The sequence below is a fragment of the Cylas formicarius genome, unplaced genomic scaffold, assembly GCF_029955315.1.
Source record: "Cylas formicarius isolate icCylForm1 unplaced genomic scaffold, icCylForm1.1 PGA_scaffold_4__25_contigs__length_36172078, whole genome shotgun sequence".
In the NCBI taxonomy this organism is placed as follows: domain Eukaryota; kingdom Metazoa; phylum Arthropoda; class Insecta; order Coleoptera; family Brentidae; genus Cylas; species Cylas formicarius.
The window spans coordinates 10,134,545-10,158,830 of NW_026844334.1; the positions used below are offsets into that span (position 1 = coordinate 10,134,545).

Below are 24,286 nucleotides of genomic sequence, written 5' to 3' on the forward strand. Positions count from 1 at the left end.
CATTCTCTTTGCAATAAAATTGTAATTGGTTACATTTTCGTCAAGTTGGCGTGAGAACTGAGAAATGAGAACTGCAACAGAACAATTTTCTCTGTAAAATAAAATCGAAATATGTTTGAAAATAATTAAAAGCTCTCCATTGGTAGCGGTGGTAATACATAGTTCTTAACTGTTTGTAAAGTGTAACTTTCCATCATCTGCTGATGATGGTTAACGATGTGCGCGTCTATGCCGGTTTAATTATGACGTTTTTAGATCTAATCCGTGGGGCAACGGGTGCAGAACAGCGGTATTCTTTCTATTTTTATGAGTACTGTATTTTGTATTTCCATCATGAAAAAATTCAAAGATTCTTACACAGGACTAGTATCGAATTGGAATGGTTTTATTTCAAAAACCAAAGCAAAACAATCCCAAAAGAAGTAGAACAATGTTATGCTGCTCCGTAAAATTGGGAGGTAGTCAATTCATTTCATTTTTCATTTAAATTGATGGAAACTCTGTACACAATTCATTTGATTTGAAATGTTCTGGATTTAACGTTCCGGACCAGAGATTTAGTTGCCAAATCATATACCTAACGTTATTTATTACACAGAAAACTTTATAAGTCATATACAGATATATAATTTAAACAATTTACAGCGTAAACGATAAATGTACAAATAAGCTTAGCCCTAGAGTTCCCGTGGCGATGTCCCGATGCCAAATGGTGCGGAAACGACGGCCACTGCTGTGGTATTCAAGTTCCTTTGAATGCAACTCTGACGATTCGTCTGTAATACAACACAAAGCCATGAGAATTGGGAGACGGCATTTTTCAAATTCCTCACCCTTGCCGGGACCGGCATTCCGAATCGAATACGTCAAATCGGTTGCTTTCTCGTGCGTTGCGCCTGAAACTCATAAAAATGTATGTTATTCGGATTTATGACTGAATGCGGGGCGAAGAGGGAACGGGGGATAATCGCAAAGGTTCCTGACGGGGAGGAAACATCGCGGTGACATATTTTTTTCACCTTTCAATAATTGATATAAAGTCTAAGGTCTAGGGAAATAAAAGGGGGATTTAACAATGTTGAAATTTAAATATTACGATTTGGAAATAAGGATTTTCTGTTTATGTAGATTGAAGAACCTTTTAAAAACAATAGGATGCCATTTTCATTTATTTTCGAATTTTTTCTTCCTTTAAAGCTTAGTAGAGACGATGCAATTTTGTCAGATATTTTGGGTTTGTATTTTTCAATGAAAATAATGGCAACTGCTGCACGAACTTTGATAGATAACCATTTTATTAAAATTCAATAAGTTTCGTCAAGTTTGTTAAAAAATGTAAATATCTGGAAAATGCATTTGCAAGTTCATTTTTTTGGAGATTTTTAGATAGTAGATAAGATAGTAAATAACGGATGCAAAAATTGAAAGACTGCAAGAACCTGGAGATGAGGGAATTGCGATCCAGCTTTTGGAAAAAACATAATCCATAAAAATAAAAATTAGAGATACCCAATTAATACTCACTTTTGTTCCTCACTGGTATTACAATGTTTGGATGAGGAATTTCTGAAAAAAAAAATATTTGAGAAATTTTGATATGAAAAATGTTACTGCAGAATTAGAATGTTTATAGAATTGTTTATTCAAAAATTGGGAAATATTGTAACAAGATAAGTGAATATTTCATGACAGAGAACAAATCGAAAAAGAAAAATCGAGCGTTGATAATTCATATTTTAAAGATAAGGTGGCTTGAATGTGGACCTGGGACGAAAAAGATGCTTACAGAGCTGTTAACAGGAATTCCTCAAAAGTTTTAATAAAAATCTCAATATTAAGGTTATGTTAGATTTTATATATATTGCTTAAGTTTTTTCATGCCAGAGTCTTTTGAAATACCGCATTTCAAAATACAGGTAAATAAATTTTATTTTAAGTATTTATTAAAAACTTTTTAATCTACTTTTGAATATAACATTGCCAAATTCAACTTTTATCAATATAAACAAATTATTTTGCAAAAAGTTTTGGTAAGTACTGGTTAATTAGTAGATTAGTTGTAAAGTAATTATATATTTTCCGTTTGTGATTGGTTGGTGTTATTTTCATCTTAACATTCTTAAGTATCTAACGGAAAAATATGTATAATTGGACGAGAATACTAACTGTATACGTTAACCGAGCCTTCCATGTCTCCCAGGGAATTCTTCGAAACGCACTTGTAAATTCCGTAGTCGTCCGGTCCCAGATAATTTATGGTGAGCTTCATGTGCACTTTGTAGTTGTCTCCGATGATCTCCGGAACATATTTTCCACCTGAAAAGATGTGTTGGATGATTCAGCAACTGGAACACTTCTCGTATTTACTGTGGGGGATAATTTCACCCGAATCTTTGGTCCAGTAGTTGATCGACTTCGGAAACGCCTGCGAGTGGCACTCCAATGTGATTTTCTGGCCGTCATAACCACCGATTAGTTGATACTGTATCCATATCGATGGTGGAACTAAAAATATATGATGTTATCAAGACTTGTTTTGGTGGAACCACTAAATTGTTAAATTATAAGTTGATGTAGCACATTTATCACTTGAAGAAAAACATTTCTTTTTATCGAAAAAGCAATTACTGTTTTACAGCTATGTATAGTGAATCTCAAAGTATATTATGTTGACTTTTGACGGAAGGATTGTATTACTTATTTATTTTAATATTTTTTTCATACTTCAGTGACAAGGCACCGCCGCGCGTCCTTTGATACCTACTGGTCCGCAATTTATTGGCATCGGCAGATAACTTTGATAAATGCCGGCAAAAGCCAACACGATATATTTTAAGACATACTATAACACCTGTAAAGTTCCTTGCAGAATGCACTTTAAAGCTCATTAATTTCTGTAAAGTGACACTTATTCATGTATATTATGGTTAATTTTTAGTGGTTACTTATATTAGCGGTATCCTGACATCACTGTTTTATTATTTTTGAAAAAACTGTGATAGAACCATATTGAATCAAATTTTATTTTCATAATTTTCAAGCCCACAAAAGATCGTATAGTATAAGCACATTGACACATATATAGGGTGTTTTTTTTTCGTTTTTAATTGAATAAATTATAATCATTTTTAGAGCAGCAAATATATATATTTTTTAATTATAACTGGTACTGTGATGAATTCTGTAATACATGTTTTTTTGTATTTACCAAATAAGTAAAATATTAACTTTTCCATAGATTTTGATAAACGTTTTCTTGCCACTACGCGTTAATTGGGTCAACTTTAAAAAATTTCTGTGAGGGATTATATGAAAAAAAAAATGCTGACGACGAATTCTTATCTTAACTTAAAATATATTAACAAAAAAACAAAAATATTCAATTTCCTTTTTAATGTATAGGGTATTTCCCAAGTGCGAGGAAAATTGCAACTTTTCTTCACTATCGTTTTAGCACCAGGGTCGTTGGAAACTTGGGCAATAAAAACGGCGCAGGTTTGTTGTCATAATAATATTTATAACGTTTGATGCGCATAAAACCGCTCTTTGTATTCCGCAGTGTAAAACCACGAGGCACAAATTCGTTCCTAAGATGGCATACGAGACGACAATAATGGAAAATCCGTCGTAAAAACCGCATTAGCATATTGAAAAGTAAACAATGAAACTTTCTTTACGGAGTGCTTTTTAAAATTTAACTTCAATATTCATTATCTGGAAGTGGCGCCGCGAAAAATAAATAAATAGAGGGTTATATTGAATATTTTATAACTTGTTTAAGTTTCGGATTCATTATTGACGTTTCCCGGGGGTCGAACAAATTAAGATCTCACCCTGTTTTGTTGGTAAACTTTTAATTTGCGGGTTAATTTCTTTGAAGGGCGCGGGCGGAATAATTTTCCTTTGCCTCTCTCTCCCTCTCTCTCCATCTCTCTCTCCGGACACTTGAAAAATACGTATTTTTAGACCCTCAGAGTTAATAAACCAAAATCGTAAACAATACTCTCCGGCGAATTTTCCGCGAGATGCTTTGTTTCGAAAATCGAATTTTCTTCCCGTTTAATACCCCCTGCGTTGGATTATTTCGTTGCGTTTTAACTTTGCTTCATTTTAGACGTCGTTAAAGGAAAAATTTGGTTCGTAAAAGTTTGTATCTCAAAATACAAAATACGAAATAAAACTTAGATCAATTAAAAAAAGTAGTAAATCATTATCCAACAGAAACATATCAAATTAATTTTTGAAAAAACTGTGATAGAACCATATTGAATCAAATTTTATTTTCATAATTTTCAAGCCCACAAAAGATCGCACAGTATAAGCACATTGACACATATATAAGGTGTTTTTTTTTTTCGTTTTTAATTGAATAAATTATAATCATTTTTAGAGCGGCAAATATATATCTTAATTATAACTGGTACTGTGATGAATTCTGTAATACATATTTTTTTGACAAGTGAAGGATATTAAGTGTGTTGTTATTAATTCAATTCAAATACAAGACATAGACATTTGACACAGTAATTGCAATTAAGTACAGTGGATCCACGTTAAAGTATTTAGATTTTGTTAAACGTTTTCTTGCCACTACGCGTTAATTAGGTCAACTTTTAAAAATTTCTGTGAGGTATTATGTGAAAAAAAAAATGCTGACGATGAATTCTTATCAGAAATAACTTCAAACATATTCTTACTAATTTTCAACATTAAAAAGTACAGAGCGCTTGCGACAAAAAGAAATGTTAAATTAAGATTTGATTATTTTTTGTTATTAGATTTGTTATAAATGTTTGACAAATTTTTTGTTAATTTTTTCACAAATAATCTTACGAACCATTTTTAAAAAATTTGAAACGACGGGCAGCAGAACGATTAGTACTTTTTTTGCAACTTACCGACAATAAAATGCATTTATTCAATTTAATTACTTTCATTAAAAAATTGCTGATGAGGAAACGCTACGTCGATCACACTTTTCTTATTTGGCTTCATGGTCAAGAATACCTATATTCTTAGATATTCTTATCAATAACAAATCAGACCTAAGATGGGGTCATTGTGTTTAAATAAAACCTACGCACACAGACCGATACCCGATACCTTAATGCATTGTCACATCACCATCCTGCCTAAAAATCTTCAACTCTCTTGTTTACAGAGCCCTAAAACTATCTCAGCCCGAGTCACTGAACCCAGAATTAAAACACTTTACCTCTGCTGTTCTCTCTAATAATTTCCACATTAAAAATATTAAGCGTGCCATTACAAAATACACTTCACCACAAGCAATCCCACACTTGCCACCGTTGTCCTTCCTTACATTCAAAACATCACTGACCACATATCAAACAATACATAAGCGGTACAGAGTAAAATGCGAGTCAGTTTTTCGAATTTCGAAACGTATAATCGGTATAATTAATTTTGATATACTTACACTGAACATGTAAAAATATCCTTTTGCTGACAGTTGGTGGTATCCCATTGGAAGCGATGCAAAGATATGGACCCATTTGTTCCCTTCTAACTTTTGTGAAGTTTAAGGTGTCACCTTGAGTGCTAGATACTGAAAATTAAAAAAAAAATGTTCAATAGGCACCCCTTTCTTGAGTTATAGTAATTTTGGAAAAGTTCCATTCCAATCAAAGGTGTTTTTTATTAATTCCATTAAATTAATTTTAAAAAGCTTTATAGCTACTACTACGGCGAACAAGTAAAATTATTGTGATATGTTTTAACCAACATCGAAATAAAAAAAAAAGCAATTAATGTGAAAGTTGCCCCATGATGTTAAAATGTTAAAAACCACAAACCAGGCAGTTATTAGGACCATCTACGACATTGGTTTATTTAAAACTTCCTGTGATCTACCAAAGCATTTTCGAGGCTAAACATTTAATCCTTCTGGAAAACTGTATATTCCATAAAGATTACGCTAGGTTTTAGTTCCGCGCACAAGATGAGCAAACTTTTGACTGCAAAATATAATAAACCAAGAGTCCATTTGGATTTGCGCGCCGTACCCTACATTCAGGTGCTTAACTCTTTCACTGAAAAGTTGTACAATTTTAAATTCCGTTTCGTGAAATGCATTTAATTTCAAAAGCAATCCGTTTCCATCCCGGCAGAGCGTCGTAAACTGCGTTTCATTATAACAAGCAGCTATTGCAAGTAAAAATTATTTTTAAAGAGCTACTTATTAACGTTCGCTGTTGGAGCAAATAAACGGTCACATCTATAGCTTTGAAATTTATGAACGGTTGGAAACAGAAGCATTATCGAACGGGTCAATAAATACAAAAGCGAAAGACATTTTTCTCAATTCAGTCCCGCAGAAACTCAAAAATAAAATTGCAATTTTCTGTATTGATATATAATCATGAAAAGTAAACAGAAACTAAACACAAAATGCACTTCATCCATGGCATCGCACTTCGTGCCACTAATTGCGGTTGTTGCAGAATTATTTAGTGTAAGCTATATTGACTGTTGATGGGTGCATATGGTTTTGGTTAACTTTGACTTTATTTACCTTCTGTTCCATTTGACAGCCTTATCATCTGTCCGTCTTCTCTTTTCCAGGTGATGGTGGGATCGGGTGAGCCTGTCGCGACGCACCTGAGGGTGGCATTCAAATTCTCGTCGACCAGCATGTCGGCGCTGGTAGGATAGTCCAGGATATCTGGCGGAACTGAAACCGGAATTTCTAAATTTCAATATTGATATTGAACCATTCTGGCACCGAAGGGATTGTCGCCTCTTAGTGTCGTCAATAATCTCTCATCCTAAAGGAACCCTTATATTTTGCGCAAACACGCAACACATTTTTCTAATCAGAATCGGGATTTGTAGTTGGTACCCTAAATATCTTTGTTTTTATTCTTATATTGCCAAATTTTCTTTTCATTTTAGTTTCGCAAAAAATGTTTTTCTACTCCCGTCTGTAAAATACCTAATTACACACCGATCTAGCGTGCGCGAAGCGTCGCTTAACCACGTCACTTTCGTTTCCCACAGATCCGAGCCGGACACTTCCGGAATTTTACCGCACGGATATGGGAGCAATCGGATGTTTTCGGAGATATTGCCCACTCTTTGAATTTTGACGTTTGTCAATTCTGACGGTCAAGTCAGTGAATGTATTCGTGTTGGTTTTGCGAAAACGTACCCAAAAACCAACGGTCGTAGAAAGAGTATATTATGCAACAAGTGCGGTAAACGGCATTTGACTCACGAGTCTATTTGACACGAGCGGAGCGAGTGTTTAATAAAGAATTGACAAACGTCAAAATTCAGAGAGTGCGAAATATCTCCGAACACATCCGATTGCTCCCAAATCCATACGGTAAAATCCCGGAAATGTACGAAGCAGCTCGGATTCGTGGGGAACGAAACTGACGTGGTAAAGTGATGCTTCCTGCACGCTAGATCGGTGTATAATTAGGTATTTTACGGGAGTAGAAAAAAGTATTATATGCAACACGTTCGGTAAACTTTTTAACTCACTCGTTTATTAAGTACTCGCTCCGCTCGTGTCAAATAAGCTCGTGAGTCAAATGCCGTTCACCGCGCCGTTGATTTTTTAGATATTTATATTGGTTTCTGTCAAAAATGACAATTTCAAAGCATATATCGACATTATTTGGATAACATTAAAATATTTTCCGTTCTAAAATGACCCCTCATTTAGAAAAGAAAAGTGTCATGTTACTTTATCCAGAACATGCAATTTTTGACAGGAAATGTAAAATATCTTAAAAACTTATAATGTTTTTGTTACTATGGTTGCTTTGTTGCTATTGCAAAATGTTGAACATTTTTTTTCCGCGTTCTTTTCTGAATATGTTCTTTTATTAAATGTACAACTCACTGTGGAAACAGTCAACTATAGCAAAGTCTATTAGTAAATGCATTTGCAACTAATATAAATTAATTAACAGTTTTAGTTGTTAATTGTTAATTAAATTTCATATACTGCTTCACTAGCTTCTCAATGAGTTTAAGCAAAATAATTTACGAGTTGTTAGTTGTTAATTTAATTATTTAACTTGGATAAGTTCCCTGTGGAATTGGAAATCTTAATAGAACATTTAATTATCAGCTTTATATATTTTTAATACTTCATTTCCAAAATTGTGGAATATAAAAAGCAATTTCGCAACATTTATATTTTAATTCAATTTACAGAAAAATTTAAACAACGAAATTTCTTTTTTTTTCCGGACGGAAATTTGGTTTGAGTGGAGTGGGTGGGGTAGGAGGGCGGGGAACATAACGAAAATTGCAACGCACCTGACGTCGGGATACTTTAAACTCGGGCGATACGAAGAACACTTGACGGAGTTAATGTTTCAAGATTCGAAGATAAATGGACGAATCCGTGGAACGTTCGAGTATCATTAAGCTAAAAGCCAATAAACTAAATATTTATTATGGTCCGGTAAGTCGGCGAATGTTGATGAGGCAACGGGAGTAATTCAATCCGGGGAAAGAGAAAAATGTTGCTGCCGGAAAATCGGCGCGAGACACGCCTGGGAATTGGATTTTTTAATTACGGCCCCGGTTTCGGAGTGGTTTATTATCGTCGAGTTTATGATTAAGTTGTCCGGGAACGTATCCGTCGAAATACGGCTGGGAAATATTACGGGAAAATGAAAGAAAACCAAACGATCAACAATTTATTATGTAATAGCGAGAAAAGAAACGTTTTCCAAAAAATTAATAAAAATGTCGAATAAAATACGAAAATCAATTTTAATTGCATGCTCATTTCATTTTTTTCTTTATTTCTTAGTTGCATAAAGTCTCTTACACATTTATATGGTTGCTGTTGGCCAAAAAAAAAATGTCCCTTTGGTTAAAATTCGATCGTATGCAATATTTCGATAATTGAAGTTAGATGCCTCGAGTTCTATGAACCTCCCTCTAATTGAAGGGCTTCAATAAACTTTAAATATTTGTCTGTACTCCAAGACATGTGGAGTTCCGCGTTTGCCCCGAAAGGATCGGAACAGCACGCGCTGTGTAATCGCCCCAACCGTTCAAAATTTAGTTCGTTTCAGTCCTATTTCATAACTTCATAATTAGGAAGCTCCAAAAATAGTAAAAAATTACACAGTTCTACAAAATTAAACGTTTTGACAGATGTTTTTATTTTGTAGGCACATTTTAAAAATTCTATGCATTTATTTGTATCATGTAAGGTTTTTTGCAAATATCAAAGGAAAAAAACGATTTCTAAAATAATTTATTTTTTTATTCAGTAGAAAAGTGGAAACTTAGTTAAAAAAAAGCGAAAAAACTTTACTTAGACTTTTTTGAGTGAAATCTTCGTCTTTTTGCCAGAAAGCTACGTTGTGCGGACATTCGGCTGTGTATTTTAAGGGTATATCCCGTTTTAATATCCAGCAGTAGTCCGCCATTATCGTTATGCTCCATCTGATTTTTTATCGCCGTTCCATTTGCATATTTAACCATATTATAACCTAGACGATGAAAGTATTGTAACATATTTTGAACGATACTTTCGTAGTTTTCGTCCTTAAAGTTCCAAAGAAACTTATCAATTATTTCTTTAAATGAAACCCAGGAGTTTTTCTCGACATGGGTCATTGTGTTTTAAAAATCCTTGTCTTTGCATCTTCTTTCATCTTGGCATCAGATATGACTGGAAATTTCTCTAACAAATATATAAGACACCGTCCATTTTTGTGTAGGGCTTCAACAAACTGCTTCATCAAGCCAAGTTTGATATGAAGAGGAGGCAGCAAAACTTTTTTGGGGTCAACTAAGCTATCTCTTAATACATTTTTGTTACCAGGTGTAAGGCTTGCTCTAAAGGGCCATTCTATTTCAGTGCAATGTCTATCTCTATCCCGACTATCCCACTCACAAATAAAGCATGGAAATTTTGTATAACCCCCCTGTTCTTGTAACAGCATGGATAACATTTTAAGGTTCTCACAAAGCATCCACTGATGTTTTTAGTAGTTTATTTTCTTCAAAAGAAGTCCTAAATTTTCATACGTTTATTTTAAATGTAACGAATGTACAACGGGAAGCGAGGCCAGTTCGTTACCATTGTGCAATAAAATGCTATTTAAACTACGTTTACTTGAGTAAATAAACAAGCGGAATTCTTTTATATACGGCAAATTTCCTAATTTTGAAACTCGAATCACGAATATTGCTGTAATAACTAGTAAAATATTGACATACCTCTTTTTCGCGATCCCGTTAAAAGCTTGATGTGATCCCAGGTGCCAGTAAATGTTTGTCACGAAGTCTGAACGCTAACAATTCGGATGCATCCTTTGAAACGTGCAAAATCTCCGATTAAATCATTTAATTCACTGTGGTGAAACCTTCAGGCTCTCTGATATCTGGTGTAAAATCTGAGTCATCTGTGTCAGAATTGGATTGCTCTGATTCTGAGGATATGACCTTTTCTAATTCTTTTGGCGCGGTAGTTATCCGTACATCTGGTCCATGAGAAATTGGTCTAATAGCAGAGTCAAGATCGCCATACACAATTTAATTATTACTTTTTTTCTGTTGAATCCTTGAACACCTTTTTGCCAGTTTCTTAATGCTTCAACGCGGAACAAACAGTTATTAACAAGTTACACTTTGCCTTTGCTTTACTACAACATAACTACCACAGATAGAACAAAAGTTATTTGAATTGTTCACACAACAACTGCGAACACGGTAACAGGACGACCAATTCAACCAAACTGCGCATAAGCAGGGTACAACGCTGTATTGACGCTTCTGTGCCAACTATGTTGCTCTGTAGATAAATCTTATCCAGTGTTGTAAAGTCACATTTAATTTCATAAAAATCAATTCATTTAAAAATCATGCCTAACATACAATAAACATATTCATGTCATAGGTATGTATATTCGTAAAATAACATTTCTAAGAGCACTATAAAAGAAATGACGTGATAGAGCAAAAATATGGTGTTTTTTCAGCCTTCAAAATCACTGTAGACTGTGTTATTATCCAAACTCGTGTTTACGTGTTATGCGATGTTGCCAAACTGGTCAAAGTTTTCCCGAAAGCCTAAATCTAATTGATTCGCATACGGTCGCGTCTATGAATGATTCGTAGAATCCCTCCTACACGCGTTGGCGGTACAAAGAGAAACAATCCATTCGCGGCGTACGTGTTTGACGCAAACCCGAGCAATTAATTTGCTTTGTAGTTCGGTTCGCGCGGAAAGGCAAACAGCAAAACCCGTCGGGGCATCAATAACGCACAAAACCGGCGGTAAAACACCCAAGGCGACGACGTCGACGACGACGAACAGATGGAACCGAGGCGTCAAAAGTTGCGAAATTAATAGAACCCAGTTAGACGAGATAAATCAAATTAGACGCGCACAATAAACCACTTAACCGGGAAGTTTGCGCGGCTCTCCTCCACCACCTCTCTCGTTCGTTCCGTTTTGGCTAAATCGGTTGGACGGTTACGGTCGCTGCTGCGAAGTGGTATAGCAGATTTTCTGAGCGCGCCAGTCGTAGCTGAACGCACTCGACAAATCTAGTAAATCCACTATAGTAATAGTGAGTCGACTGAGAGATAAATCTTCGAGATTAACTTTTAACTGACGCGTTTGGCGACAGTTGTTTGCTTATGCAAGTTACTTTTGATTGGATATTGTTGTGTGTATGTATCGTGTTGATATACGTAAGCGGTTCTGACGGTGGTGTTGAATTTAAAATAAATTTCTTTTATTAATTTGATCAACGGATACAAATGCAAATACTAGTCTTCTTATTTGTATATGTAAATCAACTCGTCGAGACAAAGAGGCCCATGGTTTGGTTACACATTTGTCTCCATCTTCGATAAAGCCTGCAAGTGCTGCACTTTCATTTCCTTCAGGTAATTTCGAAGAGCTGGAATCCATTTTGTACACCGCCTACCTCTAGCCCTTCTTTCAGTTATTATCTTTGAGCTCATGCAACGTTTGTTATGGATAGGTTTGGTAGAGCTCTTAAGCATCAGCCACTGATCCTCCCCTGTCTTCCCACCAAATATTCTTCTCTTTCAATATTCAATATCTTTTCAAATCTTTGAAATGCTTCGGTCTCCCTTCTGATGAGCTTCCATGCTTCACATCGATACAAGACAGCCCTAACCATCGTTTTGTACACTCTTTTTTTGAGACTCCTTGACACGCTCCTTGCTCTTAATATGCGATGTAACCCCTCATACATTTCTTAGCTTTTCCTATCCTTTCTTAAAATTCATGCTTTTCCTCACAATCTGATGATAGCTGCCCTTAAGAATTAAATTTTAATACTTTTCGAAAACAATATTCGGTATTCTTTTTTATATACTTTAGGTGCCTATTGTGGCCACTAAACCCTTCTTCTCCTAGTGTCACATATTTTGTTTTTAGTTTATTAATTTTGAAACCAGTGTCTTTAGCTAAGTTTTGTCCCTTGTTTTGGCCAAGATCACAATATCATCTGCGCAAACAATAATTTGGGTTCTTTGGTTAAATATGTTACTTACATCTCGTTTTTAAAGCACTTTTCCTAACCACTGTTTCCAATATTATGTTAAATAATGATGTCGACAGAGGATCGCTTTATCTTAACCCATTCACCAGGAATGTTTTTTCTTCTATCATTACCTCATAGACCGTTCTTGTTAAAATCATTTTTGTTAAATTAACAATTTTATTTGATACTCCCAATTTCGCCATAGATTCATTTTCTTTTAGCTGTATCATAGGATTTTCTAAAAGCAATAAACAGCATATATATAGGGAGTATATGGTCCAGGCTATTATCTAAAATTCGTTTTAGTATTGTCGGAAGCCACACTGATACTGGCCTATTCCTTTCTCTACTTCCTCATTTGATCTATTGTTGATGACTTATTTCATAACTTTGTATACAATATCCATTAGTGTTATGCCTCTGTAATATTGGGCAGATAATTGATTCTCTCCATCTCAAGTGCATTTTTCCTTCCCTACATATTACTTCAATCACGTTATATTAAGCTTATTTCCACCAACCTTTAACATTTCAGCTCTGATCCCATTCTCTCTGGGAGCTTTATTATTTTCTAAAATCTTGATAATTGAAATACTTTCTTCCTTACTTGGAGATTCATTAATGTTTCTACTATCAGTCACTATTGATACAATTTCATCTCTAATATTCTGCTCTGAATGCTTCTTCGCCTCCAATACCTCTTTAAAGTATACTGCCCACTTTCGGAGATTGTCATCGATGTCACCTACTAACTGCCCTTGTTGGTCTTTGCAGAATAATATATTTTTTTTATTTTTCCCTCGTTTCTTTCATGATGAAGTTTTTTTCTAATTGTTCAATTCCTTTCGTTATCTCTTTTCTTGCTTCTGCATTGTTTCTTTACCTCTCTTCTGCTAGCCCCGTAACTCCTCTTATTCTGTTCTGCGTGCTAGCCAATCCACTGTAACTTTGCATGCTCGTTACACTCGTCGTCATACCACCCGTCGCATACCTTTTGTTTTTGCAAAATCTGTGCATCCTCTGATATTGTACTTTAAAATTCCATTCATTTTTCGTCAACAGTTGCGTTATTGCTTATATTTTGATCAATTTTCTCTCGAACACTTTCCCTCACATCCTTTAAGTTCCGCATTAAATGAACAGGTCTAGTACTTTTATCTTTCCTTTTTTCAGGCGGCCTTCTATGTCTTATTTTGCTTATCACGATAACTTTTTCTTATTTGCATTTGCAAAAATTCAATAATTAAAGAAGACAAGCAAAAAAAAACACCCAAAAGTAAACAGTGAAGCGACTTTATCAGCACACACGATTTTAGGAAAAGAAAAAATTGAATCCAAGGATGCAAGAAAGACCAAGGTGCATCCGGCAGAATTTCAAATTACAAATATTTGCTATTTTTCAATAATTTAACTCCTGTGGGTACACAAAGGAATTTTTTTACAGCAATCGTTCGTCTAATAATTTATTTTTAATCTTTGGCATTTGAGTTGCATTTGACGGAAGTTCATTCCAGCATTTTGGCCAAAAGGAGGAAAAGAAGTTTTATGTTTTAAGATACTAGATTTTCCTACAATTATTGTGCTATGGATGTGTCTGTGTGGTTTCTGAATTTGATGTAGGTGGTTCAATTGCCTACGATTCCATCTTCATATATTCTTTAATTAATAAACTTAATCCCTAGATGCATTGAAAATGCTATTCATCCCCATTCCGTTTTTGAGTAGGTATTAAAAATATTTACCAAAGTCATTTTTTGAAAATATTTATGTTAAGGATTTTTTTTGTTTTTGTGTGTCTCATACAACGTTCAAAAATTTCAATATTAGTGCGACGACAGTTTCTTCTGTAATATTAGATGTTTTGTTTAGTTTAGAAAATAGTCAGGTACATTCTTAATATGTGATATGCACCAAACTTGTGTAAATACGGGGGAGTTTTCAAAAGTGCTGGGAATTTCGCCATAATTTTTATTATTTATTTTATTATCCTCGAAGAACTTCCGTATCTCCTCAATCCACCTCTTTATGCCATTCTTTGGATTCACCACTTTTGGTCTCACGTTTTATTATTATTATATTATCTATTGCAAGTTGACGACAAGTATCTTTCTTTGTAGACCCTGAATAGTATCCGATATTTTGACTGCAAAAGGAAAATTATTACCGTTTGCCGCGGGTTCCCAAAGCAGTGCTATGAAAACGCGTCTACATTACTGAAACACCTAAGTCACTAGCACACTAGGTAGTTTCATAAACATTTCAAGATATTTCTGGCACCAATAATATTACCTATAAGGTATTTGTAATTCAATTACAGCACATTTTCCAAAACTTTAGGTATATAGGTATGGCATATAGGAAACCACTTCTAACTGAAAAAAAAAGGTTCACTTAAATTTTTTACTTACTTTGGGTACCTTTCTTAACATCTTCTGCACAGTCCTCAAATCACTTCCCGGAGCTTTCGTAATTAAGTGCTGGATATTGGCTTGCGAATTTTATTTATATATCTATCCTCCTTTATATAAAAATAATCAAATGTCTGTATACAAAACAATCCAAGGAGTTGTCACTGACAATAAGCGCAATATTTCACAGTAACATATTGCAGCTTTATGGAAAAATAAGATGTTGCTTAGACCATATTTGCGTAATTTGATCCCTACGAACGGCGACTGAAACGATGTTATCGAGGAAACTCACTGCGAGGGTATTTTTCAAAGACAACACAATCATATTAGAGCATGTATACTCGAATCAGCCCATTGTTTACACGCGTCGGCTGCTTAAATCAATACGCACGTCAAGTACGGAGCAACGTCAATAACTAATCTCCGGAACCAGTCGTATGTGAATCTGTTTATCTGAAGTCGCAGCTTGAATACGATATTACCTACCCACTACGTCCAAATAGCCGACTTGGCTCTTCATTGGATCGGTGTTGATTTGACACATGTACCAGCCCTTGTCCGAATGTCTCACGTCTTTGATATGCAGATACCACGTCTTCAACTCGCTATGCGTTACACCTATGCGGTGATTTTTCGTTATGACATGACTGTGAATTGTCAGGATCGTCTGGGTATCTACCCTGAGCCACGCGACCTGGAAAAAGACAGGAGTTGTAAGTGCTACTGTAAAGATTTCAGTACTCAGTAGCAATGACAGTTTCCAGCACGTAATTTTATTTTAAAATATCTCGCACGCCCTCTACAATAGACGCTGTGCGTGCGGGAACGCAATTGGGAGAATCCTTCGATAAAAATGAACTGCTTTTCTATTTAACGATTTTGCTTGCACACTTGTACAAACGCGAACAAATGTTAAAGACTAAAATTGTAGGTCTCAAAATAGCGAAGGTACATCATATTAGGCAAATGGCTCCATTTGATCTGGTCTTTCGTCGCATATCTCGGGCACCCTGTACAGAGTGAGTCAAGGATTTAGTAAAGTTTATTATATCATTGGTTTCAAAAGAGAAAATTTAAAATTATTAACACCCTATTTTTCACTTTTGTTTTAAATTCGTTTTGACAATCTTCAATTTTTTTCAATGTTTTTCCGCTATTTTAATTTTACTAGTTTTGATGCTGGGAAAAAAATTACGATTGCTCCATTATTTTTAAACGTAAATCATTATATTTGATATTAGCGTTATGATGTAAAAGACATGTATTTGGATCATTTTAACTGAAAAAAGTATTAATTTTTTTATTTTTATTATTTTTATAGTAAGTAAACCTAGACATCTGATCAAATTGGACATGGTTTTTTCGGTCATGGCGATTGTGGGTTCTTCCATTGGGACAACTGGGCTTTGGTTTCGACATCATAACCATATATCCATGATTCGTCACCAGTTATGACCTTTTTGGGCATCACTGACATCGTTTACTAGCTCTTGAGCTATGCAACTTCGACGGTCCTTTTGTTCGAAATTAAGAAGTTTCGGAACAAATTTTGCTGGTACACGTTTCATGTCCAAAATTTCAGAAAAAATTGAATGGCATGAGCCACCAGAGATGCCGGCGTCTTCAACTACTTCTCTAATAGTGATTCAACGATTTTTCAACACCATTTCTTTAACGCTTTCATCAGTTATGGACGTGCTGGGGCGTCCAGAGCGAGGTCGTCATCGGCGTAATTTTTTTTGCTCAAAGGAGGTTCACCATATGGCGTTGTCAACATTTCAAGTGCTTGCAAATTATTATGCAAATTCTTTGTTCCATTTTTTTTTTGCATTATTGCAATATATAGCACCTTTTTGTCTCCTAGATGACATCATAGCCGTTCTTCCTTTACATCACTAGCTTAGGTAAGTATATTAAAATATGAAAGCTTTATTACTTGCTTCTTCAAATATATTTTTTATTAATTGTATATGCCATTGCTGCCGCCACACAGGGTGTGGGTATGTCATATACCTGTTTTTAATAATTTGCGATTTATTTTAATTTTTCCAATATTTACTCTTCTTTACGTTTGAGACTATTGCTATAGCTTTAGTTGACTATGATAAAAATATTAGCCAACAGGGCTATGTTATGATTAAAAAATGAAAGGGAGAAAAAACTTTGTTGGAGCCATAGACAAAGAAACACTTATTAGCAATTTTAGTGAAAATAACGATGAAATTTATTAATAATATTAAATACCTATTGCTGTGAATTAACTTTTGTTATTTTTAATTATTATTATGGCGCAATGCATGCTCAGTGTAAAAAATAGTATTTTTCTACAAAAAACATATTATTGGAAAAGCTATTACATTTGGGTGTGTATTATTATGTATAAAAAACGTTGTGGAATATCAAAACGAATTAAAAAAAAATAGAGTGTTCTAGTTTAAAAAATGTATGTTTTATTCGAAATGCTTTTTTGACCCACCCTGTACACTAAAAATAATTTTAAATTATGCATCTCAATAATCTATACAACTTTTGATGAGATAATGAGTTAAACTCTATCGTTGATTCACCAAGTACAATAGATGAATCTTTCTAACCCAATTGCCTGTTTGCAACAATTTGTTACTGATAAGGATAATTTTTAGTTTTTGGTCTGTAACGGACACAACAAGAAGATAAAATACGTATTCCAATTATATCGGTATTCTCTTACTTTTGTCATGTTCGAAAGGTATAAGCAGCTTGGTACGGTTGCAGAAAAGAATATAATGAGACATGGAATAATTGATGTGCTCATTGTAATTGTATTTTAATTGATCCTTGGAAAAGGAAACCACAGTTGCAATATATAGCACATTTTTGTCTCCTAGACGACATCATAGCCGTTCTTCCTTTACATCACTAGGTTAGGTAAGTATAGTGACCATATTACAACATACTTCTATGTTTGCAAAATGTGAAAGCTTTCTTACTTGCTTCTTTAAATATATTTTTTATTAATTGCATATGCTTTTTAAGGCTGTATTTTTGGGTTATCGCTGCTGCCACACAGGGTGTGAGTGAAATTTCACACGGAAATCGATTATGTCCACTTTAAAGGCCAATTTTAATGGGAAAAAATAAATTGAATAGGTACAACGCACGCACGGGAGTGTTTTTTTTTATGTACCGCCGCCCTAGTAACACATATGGGCCATTATTTTCTGTATGATATATAGATTCTGTGTATATCGGCTGTCAAAAGAATCTATATAAATTTTCTGCAGTTTTTTCGCTTTTGTTGTTACGCCGAGTATTGAATTTACGGACGAATATAAAAGGCGGCCCTCACAAAGAAATGTTTTCCTTCGGTACACACTTAAACGGGGGGGCAAATTGAAAATCAGTGGGCACCTTCCTTTGAAACGTTTTTTTTTCTTCTTTCGGTGCAAGTATTTTTAGAACGGAGAAAATTTCAATCTCATTGTGCCATTGTTGTGGAAGAAGAATGATTATGACGTTTATAAATGGCGTCGCCGTACAGTAGCGGATGTATTATTTGCCGCTAAGTAATCCTGTAGTCATATCCATCACTCGCGGGTTTAATGAAGCGCTCTTCGAGCTTAGTCAATCTATAACCTCTACACAATACAAAATACACCCGCGGCGATTTGAGTAACCAAAAATGTTCGAGGTTTTGTTCAGATTACATCTTACTTATCTGTTTAACACAATATGTTTCAGATTCCGTTACTATAAACCATAAGAAAAACTTCGTTGCTGGTGAGTTTTGATTGATCAATATACAACATATATTAATAATAATAATAATTAATAATAAGGCAGGTTTTTAATTAAACGCAGTGTGTGAATAGTACGCCGCGTACATCGTATATGTTTATGTAGAGTTTTTGAATTCATTTTGGAAAAAGAGTACGTAGGATCTCGGCAATTTTTACGAATTCTCAGAGAAAGTTAGAGGTTTTTTCTATTAGAATTCGTAAAAATTGCCATAGAACCACAGAAAATAAAATTGTGACAATGCTTATGAAGATGCGAATTTACGCATTTTTTCAAATTAGACCACAGAGGAAATTTCCAGAATAGCTGGAGGTTATCCTTCTTGAGAGTCAATTTTTAAATTGTTTCTATGAAACAAAGAAGGAAAAAATTAGGGACTGACAATAGAGAAAGTAATAGTGTACTATGCCACAAATTTTCTGCCAATTTAAAAAGACAAATTAATTTTAAACCAAAATAACAAGATAAATAAAAATTAGCAAGCCGTATAAAAACTACAAACACAATTCTGAAAAAATGTAATATTAAATAAAAACACAGGCTTCAGAAAAATATGTCAGGATAATATTATTAAAAAAAAAACATATATAATCCATATATTTATGAATTTACATTCTTTAATTTTCCCTCATTGTAACTAAAGATCTCTGAAACATGGCTGTTCTGTGTTTCGGGATGGATAGGAGATCTTTTTACCACGTAGATCTCTCATGTGTATCAGAACTTATAACCACCTTATCGAACAAATACCAGGGTTGTTGTAAATCACATGTAGCCAACAAATATGTTCCAGTTTGAGGCAATCAAATAAGATTGAGAGATATTTTCGCACCTTCCGAATATCTAACAAACAATTGTATGGAATTTCTGCAGGCGCTCCCTCATAAAACAAGGCGGGTGAATGCAGCATGTTGATGATACCTTGCGCACAAATGATCAGTGCAATTGGTTATTTCAGGACAGCGAGTAGAAAAAGTACATTTTGGCACCACACCTGTCTATTTTTTTAATTTTTTGGCAAGTCCTGGAGATATAATCCTAACGATGCTAGACAGATGCATTAGGGGAGAGGTGTATAATATAGTACGAAGTTGGGTGTTCCATGTATTGTAATCCAATGTTATTGGCGCTACGAGTGTACTATCCAAATGATATTCTCTGGTAAATCTTTACCAATAAATACACGCAGGTAGGGGATTACTTGCTGGATACGGCTGTTATTACTTTCAAAAAATCGATAAAATCGAATTTTTCGGAAGTATACACGCTTGGCAACGAAACATATCTCGACAACGGTTGGTCCTAGGGGACAGAAATGATTAGCGTCGATTTTTTTTTAATTTTCTATTCTTCGTTCTCCGTTTCTTTGTCGAGACACATAAACCCATGAAAAATGACCGCGATCGGACCTCGGTGACTATCTTTTTTTTAGATTTTCTTGACTTGAAATTTGACAAGCGGATGGATCTTGGCTCCCTAATGAAGCCTATTGAAACAGGGGGGGAGGGATTCGGAAGTATTTAAAAAAAAATAATTTAAAAATTTCCAGTTTTTTTTATTTAGTGCCAAGTTTTTAGCTTCTACCCATGTTCGTCCCCTCTTTTTCAAAATCTTTCCCAATGTGCTGTCCCACATTTCTCTGGGTCTTCCTTTTTTCCGTTTTCCACGCATTTTTTCTCTGCCAAACTCTTTTAACCGGTACAGTGCTGCCCAATATCTGTAAATGACCCCACCAGCTAAGTTGTTTCTTTTCAATAAATTCTATGGATTCCACCTTTAACTCTTCTCTTAGGGAAATCATCATTTCTCAAAAACGGTGCATAGGATCTAATAAGTTCTTGAACTAAAAGAAGCGCGAAATCCAGACTTTGCAGTAATTTGCGTCAGTAATTTGCAAAAAGCTGAACATTGGCCTCCCTGTATATTGATTCACTATAACTAGAAGGCTGTAATTCAGTTGTCAATTTCTTTTACATGGCCATACAGACAGCTAAAATTTTTGAATTTAAGGTTTTCACATATATTCAAAGATGTAACAGGTGTGTCAAATTTGCAGCTATCGACTTCAAATTTGGCATAGAAGTAGAAGTCCGTAGCCACACCTAAACACTAGAAATTCAACGCAATCAAATATCACCAAGTATTTTTTTAAAAATTGAAAATAATTTTTGGGTTATTTAGCGGATCGGCAAACTTCTTGAGCGAGGATACTCAAGAGATCCGGGACTATAACTTTTATTTCAAGCGTTATTTCGATTATATAGAGGGTTTTTCAAATAATCGAGAAAAATCTAAAATTGCCTGACAGTTGTTCTTTCCCACAGTAAATTTTTAGCCGTAAATCATAATTCGTAAAAAATATGGTTAATTAGTTAATAATGTTATAGGCCACATACGGCTGTCACATACGCTGTTCGAGATATCGAGATATTTCCAGAAATCCAAATGAAAATCGCCATTTCTCGCCATCAGTCTAGACGCCATGACGTCGTTTACTAATACGACGTGCATGGTTTCGGAAAACAAGTATTTTCTCGAAAACTATTTACTCTATTGGAAATATTCATTTACCAGAAAACGTTGGAGATCCAGGGCTATAACCCTTATTTCGAACATTGTGTGAATTATATACAGGGTGTATTGTTTATGGGATAAGAATCTAAAAGATTAAAGAAATTTCCGTTGTGTGGGTAAATTATTGGCAATCAATGAAAAACTATTCAATTTGATTTGAACAGTGTTGTAAACTGTGACGAGAGAGAGTTTCAGTTTTCGTCTATCATACAGTTTGACCGAGATAATTTAAAAAATATAATTTTAAATCGCAAACAGTATAAATTTTAATATGTGAGATATGAAAGACACTTTTTTAGGGTGCATGCACAATTAAATTACACCGATTTTGCGTGCAGGAGCACGATAGAAAAGCAATGCGTTCCTCTAGTACAAGAAACTGCGAAGGGGCTGCTTTTTGCTGCTTGGCGCTAAGCGCTACGAACTTGCCCCACCCAGCGACGATTTTTCTAAAGCAACCTTGTCTTAATTTGTAATCACTTTGTAAACTAGGATGTTGATTTTAATTTAGGACTAGAAAAGTTCTAAATATTACAAAAGGCAAATAATTTCCTGAAACATCCATTACATAAATAACAGCAAGAAGGCCGTGAGAGGTCTTCTGGTGCATCTAAAACCTAGGTCCACCTAAACCTGATCAAGCCACTAAGAGGAGACAGGTTATAGAGGGAATCCCTTAAGTCAGGGTGTAGGACAGGCCAAATCACCAAACTGAAATCTAATGTAACACAATATTTTTTCCATTTTATCCCATGTCCAACATCGATTGAATGGCGTTCAATTTTTCATTGCCGCAACGGCAACTCTGGATATTCAAAGGCCCCGACGCGGTAGGCCTTTTCGCAATCACATTTTACGACATTAACTTTTGGGGAAACCGCAAGCACTATAAATCATAAGCGTCCAGCGACCGACTAGTGTATCGCGGGCCATCGATCCCCGCACTTTTCAGAGTAATTTATGAAAGACGGGTGATTTATGACCCGTGCACCATCGTGGGTGATGTTGCAAAGTCGGGCCGGATAGAACGCGGTTAATATTCTCCAGTTGCCTCGGATACCAACCCCGGATTGCGGAATATCTAGCATTTATTCAATGGCTCGAGTTCCTTTGCCGATTCGTTTGGGCGGTAAATTCGACCCCGGCATTGTTTTCCCTTTGCTGGTTCCGGGGAGATCGGATAAAGAGGTACATAAACGAAAAACGTGTCTAAACTAAGCCGGGCTTGTTTTCAGTAGGAGTTGGAGGATGTTGTGTTATCAAGGAGGACAGCTCATTTATATCGTCGTAAATTTAAGGGAACTTTGGACGTTTCCCACTATTCTAATTTATGCGATTATCTTAAGTAATTTTAATAGTTATTGTACGACCAAAAATATAATGCATTTTTTTGTATTTTGTATTTTGTATTTTTGTGTCTTCTACATAGTTCTTCGATTTGTAAACAACAACAGTCTATTTTGAGACTATAGATTATATTCGCGGTTCGATAGCACAACAAAACGGGCATGAAATCTTGAGATTACCCCCGTATTATTATAAATTTAACCAGATTCAAATGATTCGGTCTGAGTTGAAAGCGCATATAAGAAGAAATAACACTGCACGAGAATTTAGTGATAGTACCATAAGCATAATTCGGCAAGAGGTAGCTAAAATATCAGTACAAAGCTGGTCAACCTGTAAAAAAGGAGTAATAAAAGAAGAAACTATAAGTAGGTGACGACAGTAGTGATAGTAACGATTTTTTAATTGACGTACTTTATTATTATTATCATTATATTTAATATTTAGTATATTAATAATGATACTCTATAGAAATGTAATAAAATCCAATTGTTACTTTGTAAAACATCGAAAACGTACTTATATCCCGCTTGTTAGTGTAGGTAGATAAATTTCTACGAGGGTCCTGAAATGATTACACCTAAGGGTCTCCTCGGCTATAAGGCGCTGCGGTTTTGGAGTAATAAACATTAGGCAAAGTTAACTACGGCATCGGTTGCAAAAACACAATATTTCTGGTCATTGTATACCTACTACATTTTGTTCAGTTCCACCAAACCTTACAATTTACAAACAAACATTTTAAAACACGCCCGCTTCTTAGTATAGATCACATTTAGCAAGGTTATTTTTATATAAGCCTTATATCAGTTAAGACATTGAGATAACTCCTTCGAGAGAGTTTCTAAAACTTCAAATTTGAAAAATATCGGTGTGTCAACCGAGCTGTTACTTTCAATCATCTGTTTTATGCATACACCGTTCTTATTTTTCCATATTTTTGGGGTAGATGACTTAAGAGGAAAAAATAACAAATTGAAACTAAGAAAAAAATATAAATGAAAACTGAAGACTCGTCAAGATGGATTGTTGATTATAAACCAGACGAAAAAGACATATAGCTATGGGAGTGAGGAAAAATATTACGTTGTAGATACACTTTTGGATATCTTCTGCTGCTGGTTAAATTAAATATTATGTAATGATATTTGGATCAAATACTGGAGGTCACAAAATATGTGACCAAAGCATCAAAATATTTTTGTAAGAAAACTGTTTATGTAATAAAATACATTCATGGGACAACTATAGTTATTAGAAACTTTCTTGACTTCTGAAATTTTTTCATAAAACCTACAATTTATAAATAAAAAAATACAGTGTAACTTGTCGGAAAAAAATTAGAAAAATATTTTAATTGAGTGCTGTCAAGCAGTTGTGTTTTGTATTAATAGTTATCAATTATCTTCTGAAACTAATCGATCTTTTCATGAGGAAATCTATAAATAAATACATTCTCTAAAAACGTTTTATTTAAACAACGTAACGCAAATAAAAACATATAGGCAAGATACGTAGGGCAAAACAAACTATTTTGCAGTAGGTAATGACAATGCCTGCCTTGAGTCCCTAATACACTACGTCTTCGATATCCTGTATTCGGATGCTCTAGACTATTTTTTTAGATATCCCCAGATACAATAATCCAATTCC

The 24,286-nt window shown here is 34.7% G+C and overlaps 1 protein-coding gene across 2 annotated transcripts in view; it reads right to left on the reverse strand.

Annotated features, from left to right (window-relative positions):
* Positions 1 to 588: 588 nt before the first annotated feature.
* The window catches only part of LOC132700834 (neurotrimin-like), a 74,391-nt gene continuing 50,693 nt past the window's right edge, over positions 589 to 24,286 (reverse strand). Inside the window, exons 3-10 of one of the 2 annotated variants that reach the window (XM_060668403.1) lie at positions 15,422 to 15,629; positions 6,536 to 6,694; positions 5,441 to 5,569; positions 2,368 to 2,505; positions 2,167 to 2,316; positions 1,525 to 1,566; positions 834 to 896; positions 589 to 776 (exon numbers count right to left, since the gene is read on the reverse strand). In XM_060668403.1, the coding sequence (XP_060524386.1) occupies positions 640 to 776; positions 834 to 896; positions 1,525 to 1,566; positions 2,167 to 2,316; positions 2,368 to 2,505; positions 5,441 to 5,569; positions 6,536 to 6,694; positions 15,422 to 15,629 (1,026 nt within the window). In that variant the 3' untranslated portion in view covers positions 589 to 639. Of the gene's footprint in view, positions 777 to 833; positions 897 to 1,524; positions 1,567 to 2,166; positions 2,317 to 2,367; positions 2,506 to 5,440; positions 5,570 to 6,535; positions 6,710 to 15,421; positions 15,630 to 24,286 lie in introns of both variants that reach the window. The other variant, XM_060668402.1, reaches the window with a different exon arrangement.